This window comes from Lagenorhynchus albirostris, chromosome 1 (assembly GCF_949774975.1).
Source record: "Lagenorhynchus albirostris chromosome 1, mLagAlb1.1, whole genome shotgun sequence".
NCBI lineage: Eukaryota > Metazoa > Chordata > Mammalia > Artiodactyla > Delphinidae > Lagenorhynchus > Lagenorhynchus albirostris.
In genome coordinates, this window is record NC_083095.1 from 66,098,626 (window position 1) to 66,120,260 (window position 21,635).

The following is a 21,635-nucleotide window of genomic DNA, read 5'->3' on the forward strand; positions in this document are numbered from 1 at the left end:
ATGGCTGCATCTTATGTCATTTAAGTATTAAGATGCAAGAATCTGTTTGCTCTTTGGTTTCAGATCATTTAAAATGAACCAGCTGAGGTAGAGGAATTCTCCTTAGTATCTCATCTAACTGACTAGAAATTAACATTGGGGTTTGGGGCCAATGTCCTAATTGGTTATAAATCTGCCCTGCTTTGCCCACCATTGACCTGAGCATGTATTTCCCTCGGGGACCCGGAAGAGAGGAGTGGCTATGGCAGGGCAAGATTCACGGTATTTTGGGGTTCCTAGGCCACAATCTCTATTAATAGCACTCTTTACTAGCATCTCCGTCTCATTATTATCAACGGTCAGGCTTTTTAATGGCTCTCTAAAAGTCACACACATTTTTTTAATGTCTAAACTTTAGATGAGCTGTTATAAAAGCACCTTTGTTCTGCATGATGTATTGTACCTTTTAGAATGTACTCATTCTAAAAGGAGAACACCGCCCTTCTCCATCATGCGAGAACCCACTGTTTGCCACAAAGGCAGCATCAACTTCAACAGAAGTTAGTAATCACATACATATACAATCACTGCTCAGTTTGATTTTTTACCTATGAGAGTCTTTGTTAAACCTTTTGTAATATTTTTATTCTTTACTACTGATTTCTATGACATTGAGCAAAAATGCCACCCCCCCCCATTTTTCCTCGCTTCTCCGCATTATCCCCTGAGGTCAGTTTTATTCTAGATGTTTAGCCCACAAAGTAAAACGAGGAAAGAATTCCACCCATGTTTATCTACAAAAATAATGGTTTCAAACCTGTTATTCTGTTTTTCTTCTTGGATGCTTCCTCCTTGAGAATTACAGAACTCAGGCTCTAGGCACTACAGCCACCTTCAGACTTCTGTCTGGAATGGACCTGAGTCCAGAGACCTTCCTTACCTTTAGTTGAACTAGATGCACATCCACATGCTTGCTGTCCGAGTCCTGCTGGACTGAATAGGTTAGGTCTCGGACCCTCTCTGAGGTCATCCGGAGCCAGGTCTCAATTTCAGGTAAGTGGAGGACAATCTTCCAGTCGGCCCCTGTATGCAGTGGGGGTGGCTTTTCGTACTGCTGGTCAGAATCCATGTCTTTCATCGCCTCTTCTCCCTCACCCTGCTCCACAGTGGGTGTCAAGTTGATGGCCATGGGTGAAGCATCAGTAGCCATGGGATCCAGGTCCTGTGACCTCAGAGGGGAAAGTGTCACGCTCATGGTTAACATGGAGAAGTCTAAGCCTTACTTCTTTCCAAAACAGCTGAAAGGCAAAAGGAAAAAAGAGAGCAAAAGTCAGACAAGATTCCCAAATAAAGGAATGGTACTTCACAGAAGAAGCAAGATTTCTAAATTAAGCCAAGTTTCTAAATTAAGAAACCATAGCTCATAACAAAAACAGAAAGAGGTGTTTTGAGTTTCTACCAACTAGACCCAAGACCCAGCATTTATCCAGCGATTTCTAAGCTATTGGAAGCATCCTTCCTATACTGGTTCAATAGGAACACAAAACGGTGTGGTACTGCCTATCCCAACATCCATTCTCACCTCATTCCTTAATAACAAATTCCTGATTTTCAGTTGTGCATGTTCCTGCCAAGAATTTAAAACTACATTCCCTATCTCCATCGGAGCTCACTGTGGTCATGTGGCTAAGTTCTGACCAATGAAGTGTATGGTTTCTTTTTAAGATAAAGTTGATTAGTTTACTAATGATCTAGCTATGTAATTTATCTTTCTTCTGTAACCAGTCTGATATAAAATAACAACTTTTAGGATCTTGTACTTTGAACACTTTAAATAGACATTATTTTTAGTTTCAAGAGAAAGTTCTTCAAGGCAATGGGTTTCTTTTCCTTTTCTAAGTCTTTTTCTAGTTCTATACATTCAAGTTAGTTTATAACCCCATTCCTCCAAAGATGAAAGGCGGCTGATCAAAATATTAAATGAAATTAAATGTGATTGTCAGAAAGTAGCTATATTTCTTTATATTCTTAAGATTAACTTAATAACAAAAACAAAATTATTTTACCTACAAACGTGGAAGGGAAAAGTCAAGAATGCTCCCAGTTTGACTAGGAATATGTAACCTTCCACACAGGAATGAGCACAGGGAATAAAAAGACTTGTTGAATTGACAAAAGCCTTAAGAATAAGTTATTCTCATGATATATTATTTCAGAAGCCTTATAATGCTGTAGCATACTGCCTCTCCCCCAATTTCTTGAGCATTTTATTTTTAAATTAAATGATAAGGGGGTTTACAGATGAATTTTTGAAAAAGTTATTTGCAAAGAGCAAAATATTATGTCATAAGGTAAGTTTATCACTTTGTTACCTGCCTTAGAGAATGGTTTTAGGCTTCAACAGCTTTCTACACCTGATTGCAAGAGGGAGAAATCCACGCCTCACATTTTTAACCACCCTTGCATACAGTCTTTAAAATAACAATAATACTAGACTTGACTATTTTTTGGAACCAATTAGAAGATATCAAAATTTCACTGGGAGGGATGAAGCTCCAGGAAGAGTGAGCTACCACACTACTTCTTAATAAACCACACCCTAGTCTCAGTCTCTGATTCTGATTTCCAGAAGCACTTTAAAAATTTTAATCAATTCACTGCCTTCTGGGGTGGTGAATCACTATTTAGAATCACTGTCCCAGAGAAGGAATCTGATACACAAAGGTTAATAAAGGTTTTTAGTGCAAGGTCAAAGAACTAGTAATGAAGAAGTCACTGGTGTCACAGTGGTTCCCTCTTCTAAGAAACCAGACTCAAGCAAACCAGAAAACTAAGTGCCAGGCCAGTGTGAAATGAACCATTTCACCTTCACCCACACACTCCCTCAGCTCCAAGCCCCTACCTAAGAGCCCTGTACAACTGTAAAACAATGCTTGGTCATTGTGTTTTCTCTGAAACCCCTAAATCGAGGCAAGGCCTCCTCTGAAATACATATCTTACTGTAAACTAAAGAACATACCAAAGAATTGGCTCAATGTAATTTATATCCCAACATACATTTCTATATATACTATCAGGCTGTGCACCAGGCAGGCACAGTGCAGTTTTGTGTGGTTTGGAGCAAGATGCTCCACATTTGCGGGTCTCAGTTTCCTCATCTGTAAAATGACAAAATTGGACTAAATGATCAATAAGATTCCATCTGACCATGAGAATCTGTAATTACCTAGGGTTATTTATCCAGAGATTTCTAAGCTCTAGGGTTATTTATCCAGAGATTTCTAAGCTATTAGAAGCATCCTACCTATACTGAGAGCTATGTAGATACTAAATGACGGACCTCCATTTCACCAAAGCAGGCAAACGGCATCAATATTTGTCCTACTTAATGGAAAGAAATAAATTATTACCATGCAAACACATTTTGTAAATCATTATTTACACATTATAAGTTGCTAATTCTTTCCAGAGGAATAAATATGGGAGATTCTTCCCTCTGGGAGTTTGCACTTAAGACTTAACACAGATGTGGTTATATACGCAAAGGACAAATAGAATAAAATAAAAACATTAAACAAAAATGTAGTTGGTGTGGGCTTCCCTGGTGGCACAATGGTAGAGAGTCCGCCTGCCGATGCAGGGGACACGGGTTCGTGCCCCGGTCCGGGAGGATCCCGCATGCCGCGGAGCGGCTGGGCCCGTGAGCCATGGTGGCTGGGTCTGCGCGTCCGGAGCCTGGGATCCGCAATGGGAGAGGCCTTAGCAGTGAGAGGCCCACGTACCGCAAAAAAAAAAAAAAAAAAATGTAGCTGGTGTGCATCACACATGAGTAAAGGGCAAGGAAACCTTATATTCAAGCTGCCAAGGCAAAAGTTACCTGCATCTACAAAATTTCAACCTGCATGTGATGTTTCCATATTTAGCTGATCAGACTAAACAAGAGAATTTCCATAACACAAAACAGTGAAGCAAAGCAACGCTTTACTCAAGTTTTATTTCAACTTCTATTTACTTTCCTTCACATACAGCTTTGTCCCTGGGGAAGGAATACCGTATGTGTCATAACAGCATAGCAAGCCCAGGAAGTGGCATAAAATTGATTAATTACTTATTTTCATGGAAACTAATTACTATAAACATTTAATTTTCAATTCCAGTAGTTCACATTTAGATGTACCACCCATGGATAACCAACCTGTATTTCTGATTTTCACAAAAGCACGTCTGATTTCCAAGATAAATTTATACTTTAAAGGAAAACTGCCTCATATTGTAGAGATCTACAATAACAATCTTTGTGTGTATTTTTCCTGCCCTTATCATGACTATTCAAGCTTGCTTTCCCATCAAATTAATTACTCCATTTGACTATGCAAACAAATAGTAGGAAATTCAACACAACTCTATATATCTTCTAAATTCTAAGTTTTCTATTTTTTTTTTTTTATGCAAGGATCCATGCAATAAGATTCCTTTCTAGTCACAGAGAAATTTGAAGGAAAAAAAAAGCCAGTAGACAACTTCTGACAATGCAAATGAAGCACTGACTCAAGTACATATAGATACACATGCAGTTATATCTCTGGCTGCAAAGCTGCATGAGAGGAGGGAACAACCAGCTTTCTGGAACCCAATGACCTCCTGTTCTCCACCCACCCCTCTGCCCCCATCAAATGCTTATCTGTGGCCACGTTTCCAGCATTAGAGATAATACCACCTTGAACCCAGCTGCTGTTAAAAATAACACAGATCAAATCCTTTCCTTTCCACAAACCCAAAGAAGATTCAACATTTAAGGTGCAAAAGCCAAAAGCAGTAAAGATTTTAAAGGTTTTTTTAAAAAAATTTGTGCTAAGGCTTTTCTCACCACACTCTGTCTATCATCCTACAGAAACAGAAGAAACATACCATGGCTTGCTTACTAACCAAGGACTGGTGCTGCTACCTCTCTGACAGTCCACAAATTTTCAGTCGAAACCTGACGTTAGCAGAATATATTCAATTTGAATAAGACATTTAAATCAGGAGCATGCTCTTCGACCAAACTAGGAAGCAAAAAATGCAGCTACACACCCATCAAAACTGCCCACCTCTTTCTCCCTTCTCTTGTGATTGTCTCTCTTAAATAAAAGGACAGAAAAGCTGGAAATCAGCTGACTGTACTCACTGTAAATGCTTTTGTCCCTAAAGGTCCTTCAGGATTAAGTGCCTGGCTCCTCCTCCTCTCAGCCCCCTCGGGTTCTCTTCTTGTAGCCAAACAAGATAAAGGCCGGTATCAGGGCTGCTTCATGCCAGCAGGACACTGGTGAGTCTGTAAGGCACCAGCTTCAAATGCCCTTAGTGGCCTAAATCTCTTGCAAAGAGAGGGCTACTACACTGTCCCTATTTGGAAGCTAATCTATAAGCTCCAGGCTTGTGAGGTTATAGGCTGGGCTTTTGCAGCGGTGATAAGTGAGTTGAGAAAAAGGAGACAGTTGCCAAAACAAGGATCACTATGGAAAAGAGTATTTGGGTAGACAGAGCACAGCCAGGCACGGTTCAGAAGAACCAAGACTGTATACCCCAAGACTGAGCAAATCCTAAAGCAGGATAAATTTTAAAGTGTATAAATAAATTAATAGTACTATAGTAACATAACCAGCTGACAAAGTCAATCTGAGCTAAATGCATTCAAGCCCTCTCTCTTTTCTTAGGAAGAAACTGTTCTTTCCAAACAAGAGCATCTTCACGTGTATAGTTTGAGAGGTAGTCTTATCATCATGTAAATCACCCCCAAACCTAAATACTTACTCTCAATCTTTCTGTGCTCTGCTTACTGCCCCCAAAATGAGAGACTAAAGCATAATTCAGGCCAAATTAACGAATCTGCTTGCTACAAAGGACATGTTACCAAACTGGGGAAGAGAAAATTAAGTTAGGCATCACTAAGTGTGCTTTTTTCTCTTGCTTCTTTTTTTTCTTTCATATTCTCATAATCATTCTTCACAGAACCTATTCAAAGAGACTGAATTTTGAAAGGGAAAGAAAAGTTCCACTGGAATGTTTTGAATTTTGTCTCTGGCTAGCTCTCATGCTTTGACTGCATTAAGGAAAAATAAATGAACTCAAGAGGTGAACCCTATATCCGATTCCAGGACTCTAGAATCGGGCTCTACAAAAAAAACCCCACAAAAACAAGCTTAATAAATTGCTTAATTAAATGTCGCAGTCTACCCAGATGAATGAGGCTCTAATTCATCACCTAGTTTTAAATCTTGCTGTCTGTCTCACTCTCTGGCCTCTTGTGAGGTCAAGGGTTGGGAAACTTTAAATGGCTTTAAGTTTTTTAAGAGGAGAGCCGAAGAATTCCTACAAAATATTAAGTTAAATCTGTACTTAAGGGAAAAAAGAGTGAGTGGCTTTTGTAAGATGCTCTAAGGAAGTTTCCATAATCACCGATTCCTCCTTCTCCTTGGCCCTCTTCTCCTCCCAGCCCCACACCCTCCAGCACTCATCTGGAGTAACACTGATAAGTGAAATCACTGTGGTAACCCCAGATTAGGCTCACTTTCTAATCCTCCTGCCATAACAGAGCAGCCTGCAAGTGGATGTCAGTGAGAAGAAAAATCTCAAGCTTTAAGTGCACGGGCTTGGGGAGCAGGAAAGGGAGTGAACACAGCACGTAAATACAGGGGCCCAGACAGATTTCTACAATTTAAAAGACCCTGGTGTTATCACTGATGTTCCCCCCAACACTTTTCCCCTTTACTATATCCTTTTGTATGGCTGTCCCCTCAGGCAAATGGCTGATTACATCTGGTTAATCACACAGAGACCATGCACCCTCTCCTGGGTCTCTCCTCAATCACTGCTAACTCCCTTGCCCAGAGCATAGGGTCTTCTGTCACCCATAACACACTTCATCAATCATCTTCCTTGCTCAAGCCTTCCGTCCTCCTACTACGCGCCCCCACCCTGCATTATTCAGATCCTTCTCCTGTGGCGTGGACACCCAGATTGACTCAGTTAGTCATCACACCTCCCATGTCTTCCTTCCACCACTACAGTGGTCAGCTGCTGTCACTCAGAGATTCATTTGGCTGCATCACCCCACTTGGGGTAGATTTGTAAAAATAATACATAATTTATACAGTTGTTACTTTTGTCAATGCTATTGATACAAAGAAAATGAAACAAGATTCATTTCAAATCAACTGACATTACTGAGAATCAACTATATATAAGGCATTATGTATATCTATGACTCATCAGATTTACTTTCAAGGAAATTATAATTTAATGGGGACAATTTCCCTCCATCCACTCTCCCCTAACACACACACACACACACACACACACACACACACACACAATCTACTGATACCTATTACATAGGCAGGATGTGGGCAAAGCCCTGTGAGGCCCCAGTGGAATGGCATTAATCCGGGATGGAGGAAAGATAAGGAAGAACCTTTACTGAAGAAGGAAATATTTGAGATGAGCTTGTAAAAATGGCTATAATTGGGCTTCCCTGGTGGCGCAGTGGTTGAGAGTCCGCCTGCCGATGCAGGGGACATGGGTTCGTGCCCTGGTCCAGGAAGATCCCACGTGCCGCGGAGCGGCTGGGCCCGTGAGCCATGGCCGCTGAGCCTGCGCGTCCGGAGCCTGTGCTCCGCAACAGGAGAGGCCACAATAGTGAGAGGCCCGCGTACTGCCAAAAACAAAACAAAACAAAAAAATGGCTACGATTTAGATGGGCAGAAAGAGAAGGGAGATGGGGAAAGGATTCCAGGCTGGGAGAAATACATGGACAAAGATACCAAGAAGTTGGGAGAATCAGCAAATAATTCAGTGTTGAGAGGAATTGGGAGCTTGATGGGAACTGGGAACCGGAAACAGATAAGGCTATAAGGTAAATTGCAGCCATGTTATAAGAGGGCTTTGAACACCAAACTATGGAGGTTGGAATGAGTCTCACAGGGATCAGGAACTCTAAAAAGATTGCAAAAGAAGAGAAATAAAATTACAGTTGTTTGCTAGAATGAGACAGAAAAATCAATATACAAACTCTTATTTACCAAGAAAATGAAATGAGAAATCAGCATTATGAGAGAATCAACATCTTCTTTTCCAGGCAGACTTCATCAGTATAAAATGTAAGGTTAAAAACTTCTTTATAGCCCATAAAAAAACAGAAAGAGAGACTGATTCAGATCTAGAAGCCTGACTTTTAGATCAGAGTGATTAAAGGAGTTCTGTGCTCTGTTCTACCTACTCCATTAAATATAAAAAGAGTTCTCCATTTTTAGCTCTCCATTAACCCTAGCATCATAGATTTGAAGTGGAAAAAATTTTAGGATCATTTTATGCAATGTTTTTTCTTATTCTAAAAAGTTTTAATTAATTAAAAAGTAATATATATTAATTCAAACATTGTAAAAATAGACAACACTGAAGTTAAAAGATCCTCCTCTATCCCAACATTCTCATCCCCAGTCAATAAGTGATAAGGGGCTGTTTAGCTTTTGTGCCCTCAATATGTAAAGTAGAAAGGAAATGAGCCCTAAAAGAAAAGTTGTCTTTAAAGATTCTGAAGCCTAAATTCGTTGGTTATCTCTACTAATGAAGCAATATAGAAGTGTTTGCTAATGCAGTGTTTATTTACCAGGTATTAATAGGTATTCTACAAAAAGTTGCCCCTGACAAATAAATTGAGAGTGCTAGGCAACTTCTGGGAAGAGACAGCCAACTGAATATATGTGTCTAATTTGGCTCCCTCCAGAAACCTCACTAACACTACTGCAAAGTGGTTTTAGTTTGAAATTTGTTTTTTTTTTTTTAAGTATAAACACTCAAGAATGGGAGGAAAAATAGTAATATTTTTGGAAGCTGAAAATCAGATGAATGAGTGATAAATGCCTTAGCCAACCCAAGAAAACAAAATCCTAAACTAATGGCACAGAGAGCAAAGAACCAACCTGATTTTACTTCAGAATTCTTTAAGTATTTTGAAATTGCTGGAACAAGATACCTCTGGAACTGGAGATGGAAAAGTATGTAGTGAAAAATTAACTTTACCCAAAAAAAAGTCTGGCCTTTGTTCCAACTCCTAAGAGGTAACCTCTAAACTTTCAGAATTTCCTGAGTGATAGGATTATTTTTGTTGTTCATGGTGGGCCCCTCAGATGACACCTAATAGTCTATACTAACAAGGTGATGCATGATGGGGGCTAGCCAGACAGAAAGACCATTCATGTTATTAGAGGGTTGGGGCTTTGAGCAACCACATGGGCAAAGATTCAATCATTCATGTCTAAGTAATGAAGCCCCAATAAGAACTAGGACACTGAAGCTCAAGCAAACTTCCAAAGTTGGCAATACCCCATGAGTATTGTCACACACCAAGGGCAAGAGGTAGTGCATCCCTAAGGACATGGAAGCTTTGTGTTGGGAAACTTCTCAGTCCCAGATTCCACCCTATGTGTTTCTTCCTTTGGCTGGTTCTGATTTGTACCCTTTTGGTATAATAAAACTACAATTATAAGTATAGCACTTTCCTGAGCTCTGTGAGTTGATTTATCAAATTATCAAATCTGAAGGAATCTGTGAGAACCTCCAAATTTATCATTAGCTAGTCTCATGTGAGGACAGCCCTGGAGACCCCTGAACTTGCAGCTGGTGTCAGAAGTCTTGGGCAAACTAGACAGTCTTGGAGAACTGTACCCTTAACCTCAAGTTTGGCCTAACTCTGGGTAAAGGGGCAATGACACATTGAGAAGATTAATTCTGATTTAAAAATGTTTAGAAGCAGTTAGAATTCTAGGTCTTTCCTTACTCTGTGTTGCTGGGTAGGTGTACCCACTCCAATTCTAGAGCTTTATTCTCCAGAAAGAATCAATCAAAGGGTCTCTGGACTTAGGGACTCTGGGCAGTTGAGTATAGAGTTACCTTGAAAATAGGTGAATTAAGTTAACATAGGCATTCTGAGTGCTGAGACCACCCCCAGTCCCCTTCCACAACTTGACTCTCCTAAGCCTTTATCCTCCAGTTAGCAGACTAGAGACCACCACCCCCCAAAGAAGATCTGATCAGTCCAAGAAGACATGATACTGAAAATTGGCACATCCAGATCACCCTACAATGACATTCAGTCAACAGGCCTACCCACACACTCAGAGCATTCAATCAGCTTTCTAGTCTCCTACTCTTAAATATGATCAGGCAGTCAAGGATTAGCAGAGATTAAGGGAAAACTCTAATTTGGATAACAGGCCCAAAGGAAGCAAACAAAAAACCTCAACCTAGAGGAAAGATTATGCAAGGAGAAGATGATTTTGGTGAAAAAGAAAAATTATCAGAGATAAGCTATTGTATCCATGAAACAAGAACAGAATTTTATTTTTTTAAAGAAATATTTATAGAACAAAAAAAAATTTGGCAAAATAAAAACATGATTGCAAAAAGGGAAATCTCATTACAATGGCTGAAAATAAAGTTGAGGAAATCTCACAGAAAGTAAAGAAAAAGATAAATAGACAAAAATTAGGAGAGAAAGATAATTAGTGACCAATCCAGGAGGTCTAACACCTGAAGAACAGGAGTCCCTGAAGGCAAAAGGGAAGAGAAAGGAAAATATCATTAATAAAATCTTTTGAGAAGTGAAGGACGTGAGTCTCTACATTAAAAAGACCCATCTAGTGTATGAAAATAGACTCACACTAAGGCATTTTATTGAAATCCCAGAATATTAGGAAAATAAGATTTGGGTTAGAGGTAGAGGTATATACAAAGAATTATAAATTAGATTGCTTTGGATTTCTCAACAGCAACTGTGATACTGTGATTTATAATAAAAATATATATTTGGTCTTTGTCCCCATTTCTGGCACACAGCGCCTAAAGCTCTTGGAAAGTCCAAAGCACAAAAGCAATGAGAGCATCTTTTGTTATAGTATTTGTTCTTTTGTCCTCAGTTCCTGAAATAGCTCCAGAGACATAATGGTGAAAGGAGTCTTGTTATTCTTATAAGTCCCTTTCAACCACACCTGAGTTTATGTTAATGAGGTGACTTTCAGAAGGGACGGGGGCTGATTGCCAGGGAAACCAACCCTGATTAGGAGGTTGGAACTTTTGGTCCCACCCCCCAACCTATGGGGAGAAGAGTGAGGCTGGAGGTTGAATCAGTCATCAATGCCAATGATTTAATTAATCATGCCTGTGCAATAAAGCCCCCATAAAAACCCAAAAGGACAGGCTGTGGAGAGCCACAAGATTGGTGAACGAGAATGCATCCGCATGCTGGGTAGGTGGTATGCCCCAAACTCCACAGACAGAAGCTTCTATGCTCAGGACCCTTCTGGACACTGCCCTATATACCTCTTTATCTGATTATTCATTCGTATCCTTTAATATCCTTCGTAACAAACTGGTAATCTAGTAAGTAACCTGTTCTCCTCAGTTCTGTGAGTAGCTCTAATAAATTAATCGAACCTGAGGAGGGGTCATGGGAACCTGAGGAGGGGGGTGATTTACAGCCAGTCAGTCATATCCACAGGAAACTATCTGGATTTGCAATTGGTACCTGAAGTGGGTAGGGAGAGGGGGGAAGTCCTGTGGGACTGAGCCCTTAACAGGTGGGATCTGACACTATTTTCAGGCAGACAGTTAAATTATAGGACACCAAGCTGGTATCACTGAGTCGCTTGGTGTGGGAAAAACCACCACAAATTTGGTGATCAGAAATGCCAAAAGTGAAGAAGAGTACTGAGAGCGGAAGAGACACACAGGAGTGTGACCTTCCATAAGAGCAACATTGGAAGCTAAAAGACAATTGTCTTCCTCAAGAAGGAAAAAGAGGGGACTTCCCTGGCAGTCTTCCCACTGCAGAGGGCATCGGTTCGATCCCTGATGAAGGAAGTAAGATCCCTGCATGCCGCAAGGTATGGCCAAAAAAATTTTTTTTAATATTTAAAAAGGAAGGAAAAAGAACTCTAGCATATAATTGTATACTGAGAATAATATAGTTTGATAAAAAAATCAAATGTTAGGATAGAATAAGAGACTATTTTCCAGACATTTTCTCAAGAGATACCAGTCTCTTTGGTAGATACTCTACCAAAATAAAAGAGTAAACCAAGAAAGAGGAAGTCAGGAGACACAGCAAACAGGAGATCTAGCACCCCAGGGTGGTGAGGACGAGAACTCTAAGGATGCCAGCCATATACCTGGGCAAGGAAGGCATCCAGTACAGATTGGAACAGGTCACAAGGCTCTCAGAAAGACTTCTTGACACAGATGACACTGAAAGAAAACCTGATGCAAATGAACATACCAAGAACAGATTTATTGATCTAGTGGAGAATTGGGGTTGAATTAAACACAGAAAACTAAGCAAATAACAATAAACTCTAGAAAAAAGTTAAAAGGTATACAAAAATAGAATAGGAATTATATTATTCTATGTGGTTTACCTAAAAATTGCATTTACATATTCTTAAGATAAACACTAAATGTTGGTATAATCCAAATCACAACATAATTTTACAGGAAGAATTGGGGGGGGGGGTAAGAATTGTGTGTGTGCACACATGTGCACGTGTGCCCCTGTGAGAGAAAAGTAAGAGAGAGAGAGGGATGGGATCAGGGAACAAGCTAAATAAACTCCCATCTTTCATAGTGAGAAGTCAATAGATTAAAAAAATAGAAAAAATACTCAGGAGGTAGCCATACCATTCTGTTGTTTTAAGATGAAGGTAGTTACCAAAGAATCAGCTAACAGATGAAAAATGGTTGCCTCTGGAGAATAGGAAATGGAAAAGAAGGTCTAAGGGCTGCTGTTTGTCTAAAATCCCAAAACTACTTGACTCTCAACTATTTGTGTATAAACACATAACTTCAAAATATCTAGATTAAAAAATGAAAGTGTTTCTTAATTGTGGGACAGGGCTTTAATACTCTCTGATATATTGAGAATCTCCAAATAAGGGGTAGGAATATTTGGTGCCTTAGTTCCCAAACTTATTTGACTATGAAAATGATTATTTTTGTTTTGTTTTGTTTTGGGTAGAGAATGTCACCAGACTGGATGGGGCACTCAGTTAAAATGCTAAATTTAAACTTGTACCTACCCACTTGTTTAAACACTATATTTTTAAATACAAAATGCTTACTGTGATTCAGTTCAATAATAAGGTTGTATTTGTGTCAGTCCAATAATTCCTTTAAGAAGTAAGTCTTCCTATGAACTAAATCTGATATCATGATGAAAGCCACAGGTGATTAAGTGACCAAGTTTACAGGTTATTTCATTATTTGTCCCATGAGTAGATTTGTTCTGGAGTGAATAACTTGTATTTCTGAAGACAACTGAATCAGACTGAAATACAAAATAATGAACTTAAGCCAAATCTTTCAACTAATATTACATTTGTTTGTGCTACTCATGCTGCAACTTGAGAACACTTCAAATAACTACCCACACTGCTGTTCTTTCATAAACAGAAAGCATTTTACGGGTGATGAACCCTCATAAAGACCAGGATTTTCAAAAGCATTATTTCCTATCCACTGTTATTTCCTACTCACCCTAACCTCCCAGACATGCAAAAAAAGATTTTCTTTAGAAGATTCTGATGTCAGATTTAAAAATACTAATGGAGACAGCAAAGGCTCTTAATATCCAAAGGTCTGATGTGATCAGAGATCCTCCCTCTGAATGCTCTTTACTACAGAAAGAATAATTAAAGGTCTGGTACTATATTTACTTTTCAAATAAACAATTTCAGCAAGGTAGAATCTATTTATTTCAAATATTTTACAATCATTTTGCTTTAAAATTTTTGTATCAAGTTCATTAGATACTGTCAAGCGTTTCTGCCCATCTACTCATCTAACTTGAAGGTGGGTGTCTGATAAAGTATGACTTGCTCCAACATGAATTGGTGTTTTAAAAAATAATTCCTATAATAAATAAAAATTCTACATCATGGATCTTCAAGGAAAAATAAAATATATATTTTCTAATGAAAAGCAGATACATAGGACAAGCCCATATTTATTTAGTGTTCTGTATATGCTGGTAGACAATAAAAGCATGGGGCATGAACTAGCTTAGCATAAATTCACATTCATTTAATTTTTGTCTTTTTCTTAATAAATTATTTATTCTCTTGCCTAAGAAAATAAATAGCAATAATAGAAAGTGCTGAGTAAGAGCTAATGACTTAAAAGCCTCTAAAAGCCTAAAAAGAACCTAGCAGATCCTTCACCAACCCTAAAAATTGTTAGATTGAATATTACCAGATGCTTTGACAGATCTTCCTTTCAGCATATGGAAAAAAATATTTTATTTTTTAAATTTAGGTGGCTCCTCTAAATCATAGGGGTAAAAGGGACAAAATGATGAATACTAAAACAGATCAACCCATACTCTCTCCCCTCTGTAAGACAGCTAAAGCTTAAGTTGAAATCAAAAACCCTCCAGCCGTTAGATTTTATCACTTACCACCAACCAAGTCTAGCTGTGGTGTGGGAAGGGAGCAGCAGTTTCCCAGAGAGGTCATCATTTCTGAGGCTTTCACTTCTTGCTCTCCTTAGGTAAGTCTTGGATAAGACTTTATCATCAAGCACATGAGCACCTGGCAGTCATCCAAGAGTGATTCAGATGCATTAAAACTAAGATTTTCATTTTAATTTTTCATATCTTCCTTACCAATAGTTAAAATTGATATGACACTCAGAAACAGTAGTTCCTTCTCCAATAGTCTCAGAAAAGCATCTGTTTATAATTTTTCAGTTAATGCTTCACAATCATATCATACATCACATGACACAGCTATTTTGGGTCTTACTTAGTCATTTGCAGCCAAATACAAAAGAACCTCAGACAACTTCTGCCTGTCATAGCTTCTATTCATTGTGCCCTTTGCCCTGATCCTCTCATTGTTAATAGTTCCATATGATTCCTTGATCTGGATATTAAACGTCTTTTGAATGAATTTCTTCAACAAGAAATGTTACTTCATACGCTTGAAAATGAACAATCGAGAATATTTCTTCAATATGTAGCCGACAATTTTTAAAATAAGAGTATTTGGAACGACCCTTTAATTAAACTGGAGTCTACAAGGTGAGAGTTTTGTTTCATTTTTTAAATAATGTAACACAAGCAGCTGAGAGAATATGGTTTTTCTTTGCTTCCACCATAATGCTCAAAATAACATGAAGAAAACAGATTTAGATGGCTTTATAAGGAAGCAGAGGAATATAATGGCCTGACAGTTTTATGTATACCACAGTTTAAAGAAAAAAGGAATTTAATGAGCATCTCACTTTGACACTTTCCTGGTGCTATGGAAAACAAGTGAGTCAACACTTGTTTACCATCCACCTTCCAGGAACTTCAGGTCTAGGAAAGGAAGAACTAGCAGGGCTTCCCTGGTGGCGCAGTGGTTGAGAGTCTTCCTGCCGATGCAGGGGACACGGGTTCGTGCCCCGGTCCGGGAAGATCCCACGTGCCGTGGAGCGGCTGGGCCCGTGAGCCATGGCCGCTGAGCCTGTGTGTCCGGAGCCTGTGCTCCGCAACGGGAGAGGCCACAACAGTGAGAGGCCTGCGTACCGCAAAAAAAAAAAAAAAAAAAAAAGGAAGAACTAGCAGCTTCTGTGTGTACTTACTTCTCAACTGAACTATAAAGAGAAATAGGTTGGAGAAAAACTGATCTTGAACATAAAGAATAAGTCTGTACTTTTTTTTCCATTTTTTCCTTTTTTTACCAGCTTTATTGAGATATAATTGATATATAAAATTGTGTACAATTAAGTGCATGTGATGATTTGATACACACAAATATTGCAAAATGATTACCACATAAGGTTAGTTACATCCATCAACTCACATAATTATGATTTTGTGTGTCTGTGGTGAGATCACTTAAGATATAGTATTATTAACTATAGTCACAAGGCTGTCCAAGAGATTCCCAGGACCTAATCGTCTTATAACTGGAAGATTTTCTCTCTAACAACCACCATTCTACTTTCCATTTCTATGAGCTTGGCTTTATTTTAGATTCCACATACAAGTAAAATTATACAGTATTTGCCTTTCCCTGTCTGACTTTTATCACTTAGCCCTCAGGTCCATCCATGTCACAAATGGCAGTATTTCCTTTTTCATGGAATATATATATATATATATATATATATATATCTCACCTTTTATTTACCCATTTGTCTGTTGATAAACACAGATTTTTCTCATATCCTGGCTATTGTGAACACTGTTTCAATAAACATGGGGGTACAGATATCTCTTCCAGATTGTGATTTCATTTTCTTTAGATATATACCCAGAAGCAGGATTGCTGGATCATATGGTAGTTCTATTTTTAATTTTTTGAGGAACCTTCATACTGTTTTCCATAGTAGCTACATCAATTTATATTCCCATCAACAGTGCACAAGAGTTCCCTTTTCTCCACATCCTTACCAGCACCTGTTGCCACTTGTCTCTTTGAGAATAGTTATTCTAATAAGTGTGAAGTGATACCTCACTGTGGTTCTGATTTGTATTTCCCTGATGATTAGTAACATTGAGCAACTTTTCTTGTACCCATTGGCCATTTGTATATCTCTTTGGAAAAATTTCTATTCAGGTCCTCTGCCCATTTTTTAAATTGGACTATTTGCAGGGGGTGGGTTGTTATCAAGTTGTATAAGTTTCTTACATATTTTGGATGTTAACTCCTTAGCTAATATATGGTTTGCAAATATTTTCTCCCATTCCATACACTGCAAAAACTCTCTCTTCCCAATTGAGTATTCCTGGCTCCTTTGTCAAATATGAGTTGACCATACATGCATGGTTTTATTTGTAAGCTCCATGCTCTATTCCATTGGTCTATGTGTCTGTTTTTATGCCAGTACCATGCTGTTTTGATGACTATATCTTTGTAGTATAGTTTGAAATGAGGACCTGTGATGCCTCCAGCTTTTTTGTTCTTTCTCAAGATTGCTTTGACTATTCAGAGCCTTTTGTGGTTCCACACAAATTTTAGGATAGTTTTTTTTCTATTTTTGTGAAAAATACCATTGGAATTTTAATAGAGATCACATTAAATCTATATATGGCTTTGAGTAATATGGACATTTTAATAATATTAGAGAGGTGGCCAAGATGGTAGAGTAGGAAGACCCTGAACTCACCTCCTTCCACAGACACACAAAAATCACAGCTACTTATAACGCAACTATGAGAACAACCTGAAGACTAGCAGAAAAGATCTTCTACAACCAAAGACATAAAGAAGGAACCATAAGGTGGGTAGCAGACACAGTATAGCCAGGACTCAGATACCTCAGCTACCCACAAATGGGAGGAATATCATAATTGTAGAGACCCCCACTGAGTCCTCATGCAGAGGCCCAAACCTCACATCAGGCTCCCCAAGCCAGGGCTCCTGCACTGGGAAGACAAAGCCAGGACATCTAGCTTTGAAAACCAGTGGGATTTGTTTGGGAAAGCAAGAGGGCTACAGGAAACAAAGACTCTACTCTTAAAGGGCACACACAATACCTCACATGCTCTGAGTTCCATCACAGAGGCAATAGTTTGAAAAGAGTCTGGGTCAATCCACTTGCTGATCTTGGAGAGCCCTCTGGAGAGGCAGGAGGCAACTGGGACTCCCCACTTAAGACAGAGACACTTAGAGCAGCCATTCTGGGGAGTCTGTTCTACCACAATAACACCAGCACTGGCAAGTGCCATTTTGGAATCCTCTCTCTAGCCTATAGCACCAGGGACATAACTCAACTCACCAGTGGACTAGCACCAGCCCCAGTCTTGGCCCCCCTCCAAGGCTGTGCAGACAGCCACATGGGGACTCAAGTCTGACCTCCAGTGAGCAAGCACCAGCCCCTAGCCCCCAAGGCCATGCATATAGCTGCAGCAGGACCTAGCCCCACCCTCCAGCAGGCCAACACCAGGCCCTAGTCCCTCTGGGCTGCACAGACAGCCACAGAGGGACCCAGCCCCATCCACCCCCAAGCCACACAGCCCACTGCACAGGAAGCCTACCCTGAAGCCACCACATGAGGCATGACCTTGCAGCCAATCAGGCCAGGGGAGAGCTTGGCCTACCAGTGCACCCACAGTAATCAGCCCCAACACAATAGAAAGGCAAACTCATCCCACATTGAGGGCAACACTATAGTGTATAGCTCTGGTGAACAGAGGGGAGTGCTTCTGGGCCCCATAGGACATCTCCTACTTGAGGCCACTTCTCCAAGATTGAGAAATGTAACCAACTTACCTAACACATTGAAATAAACACAGAGAATTGAGCAAAATGAGGAGACAGAGGACTATGTTCCAAACAAAGAAATGAGACATAACCTCAGAAAAAGAACTAAACAAAGTGGAGATAAGCAATCTATCCAATAAAGTGTACAAGGTAATGATCATATAAAGATGCTTTCCAAACTTGGGAGAAGAATAGATGAACAAGTGAGAATTTCAACAGAGTTAGAAAATATAAAGAACAGTGCTGAAGAATACAATAACTGAAATAAAAATATACACTAAAAGAAATCAACAATAGATTAGATGATAAAGAGGAACAGATCAGCAATCTGGAAGACAGGATAGTGGAAACCACCCAAGCTGAACAGAAAAATGCGAAAGGAATTTCAAAAAATGAGGATAGTTTAAGAGACCTCTGGGACAGCATCAAACATACTAACATTCATATCATAGGGGTCCCAGAAGGAGAAAAGAGAAAGAAAGGGGCAGAGAACTTCTTTGAAGAAATAGCTGAAAACTTCCCTAACCTGGGAAGGAAAACAGACATCCAGGTCCAGGAAGCATACAGAGTCCCAAACAAGATCAACCCAAAGAGGTCCACACCAAGACACATTCTAATTAAAATGGCAAAAATTAAAGATAAAGAAAGAATCTTGAAAGCAGCAAGAGAAATGCAACTAGCTATACACAATGAAACTTCCATAATATTATCAGCTGGCTTTTCAGCAGAAACTTTGCAGGCCAGAAGGGAGTGGTACAATATATTCAAAATGAAAGGAAAAAACCTAAAACCTACCTGGCAAGCTTATCATTCAGATTTGAAGAAAATATAAAGAGTTTTACAGAAAAGTAAAAGCTAAAAGAGTTTAGCACCACTAACCTGGCTTTACAAGAAATGTTAAAGGGACTTCTCTAAATGGAAAAGAAAAGAATATTGTGAAAGGAAAAATCTCACTGGTAAAGGCAAACATACAGTAAAAGTACTAGAACAACCAGTTATAAAGCTAGTAGAAAGGTTAAAACACAAAAATAGTAAAATCACTATATCCACAGTAAATAGCTAAGGCATACACACAACAAAAAGACATAAAATATGATGTCAAAAACATTAAACATGGAGATGGTAGTAAAACTGTAGGGTGGTTAGAATGTGTTCAAACTTAAAAGATCATCAATTTTAAATAATCATATATATGAACCTCATGGTAACCAAAAACCAAAAACCTATAATACACACACACACACACACACACATACACAACACAAAAGAGAAAGGAATCCAAGCATACCATTAAGACATCAAATCACAAGGGAAGACACCAAAAGAAGAAGAAAGGAACAAAAAGAACTACAAAAACAACCAGAAATCAATTAATAAAATAACAGGAAGCACATAATCATCAATAATTACTTTAAATGTAAATGACAGAGTGGCTGAATGGATAAAAAAACAAAACCCATATATATGTTGCCTATAAAAGACTCACTTCAGATCTAAAGAAACACACAGACTGAAAGTGAGGGGATGGAAAAGGTAATCCATGCAAATGGAAAGGAATAGAAAGCTGGGGTAACAATACATATATAAGACAAAATAGACTTTAAAACAAAGTCTAAGACTTTGTAAAAAGAGACAAAGAAAGACATTACATAATAATAAAGGAATCAAACAACAGGAAGATATAGCGATTATAAATATATATGCACCCAACATAGTACCTAAATACATAAAGAAAATATTCACAACATAAAGGGAGAAATTGACAGTAATACGATGATAGTAGGGAACTTTAACACCCCACTTAAATTGATGGACGAATCATCCAGATAGAAAATCAATAAGGAAACACTAGCCTTAAATGACACATTAGACCGGATGTAATTAATAAGTATATACAGAACACTTTATCCAAAACAGCAGAATACACATTCTTTTCAAATAACATGCTAGGCCACAAAACAAGTCTCAGTAAGTTTAAGAAGATTGAAATCATATCAAGCATTTTTTCCAACCACGATAATATGAGACTAGAAATGAACTGGAAGAAAAGACTGCAAAACCAGAAACAAGTGGAGGCTAAAGAACATGCTACTAAACAACCAATGGAAATCAAAGAAGAAAATCAAAAAATACCTGGAGAAAATACCTGGAGAAAATGTAAACACAACAACCCAAAATCTTGGGACTCAGCAAAAGCTAAGAGGGAAGTTTATAACAACACAAGCCTACATCAGGAAACAAGAAAAATCTCAAATAAAAAATCTAACCTTACACCTAAAGGAATTAGAAAAAGAATAAAGAAAACCCAGAGTTAGTAGATGGAAAGAAATAATAAAGATAGTGGAAATGAATAAAATAGAAACTAAAAAAACAATAGAAAAGACCAATGAAACTAAGATCTGATTCTATGAAAGGATAAACAAAATTGATAAACCTTTAGCCAGACATGCTACTGATGTCACAATTTACATCTTTTTATGTTGTACATCCATTACCAAATTATTGTAGCTATAGTTATCTTTAATGTTATTGTTTTTTAACTTTTATACTAGAGACATAAAAGTGTTTCACACACCACCATCACATTAATAGGGTATTCTGAATTTGACTATGTATTTAACTTCATCAGTGAGTTTTATACATTTTCATGTTGCTATTTAGTGCCCTTTCATTTCAGCTTGAAGAACTCCCTTTAGCATCTCTTGTAAGCAGGTCTAGTGGTGATGAACTCCCTTAGCTTTTGATTGTTGAGGAATATCTTTATTTCTCCTTCATTTCTGAAGGACAGTTTTTGCCTACAAGGCAAAAGGGATATAGTATTCTTGGTTGGCAGGATTTTTTTCTTTTAGCACTTTGAATATATCATCTCACTCCCTCCTGAAATGCACAGTACTGCAGAGAAATCCACTGATAACCTTATGGGGTTTCCCTTGTATGTGACAAGTCATTTTTCTCTTGCTGTTTTCAAAATCCTCTCCTTTCTTTGACGTTTAACATTCAATTGTAATGTGTCTCAAAGTAATCTTTGGGTGGATCTCATCTGGGATCCTTGGAGCTTCCCGTAACTGAGTGTTCATATCTTTCCTAAGATTTGGAAAATTTTCAGCTATTATGTCTTTCTTTAATCTTTCTGACCTTTCTCTCTTTTTCTTCTGGGACTCCCATGATGAGAATGTTCATTCATTTGATGATGTCCATAATTCAGGTAGATTTTCTTCAGTCTTTTTCATCTTTTCTCCTTTTTGTTCCTCTAACTGGCTAATTTTTTTGAGGTTAATTTGTGCTTTTATTTGCTAGTATAACTTAACTACAATGGCCTGAAAACTTTTTTGATATAAAAAATACATTTTATATCACAATCCAACAAACACACACTTA

At 38.4% G+C, this 21,635-nt stretch overlaps 1 protein-coding gene across 1 annotated transcript in view; it reads right to left on the reverse strand.

The window, feature by feature from the left end:
* AKAP6 (A-kinase anchoring protein 6) overlaps nt 1-1,243 on the reverse strand; it is a 373,547-nt gene extending 372,304 nt beyond the window's left edge. Inside the window, exon 1 of the mRNA XM_060143847.1 lies at nt 920-1,243. Coding sequence (XP_059999830.1) covers nt 920-1,243 — 324 coding nt within the window. The remainder of the gene's footprint in view (nt 1-919) is intronic.
* Nucleotides 1,244-21,635: the final 20,392 nt, after the last annotated feature.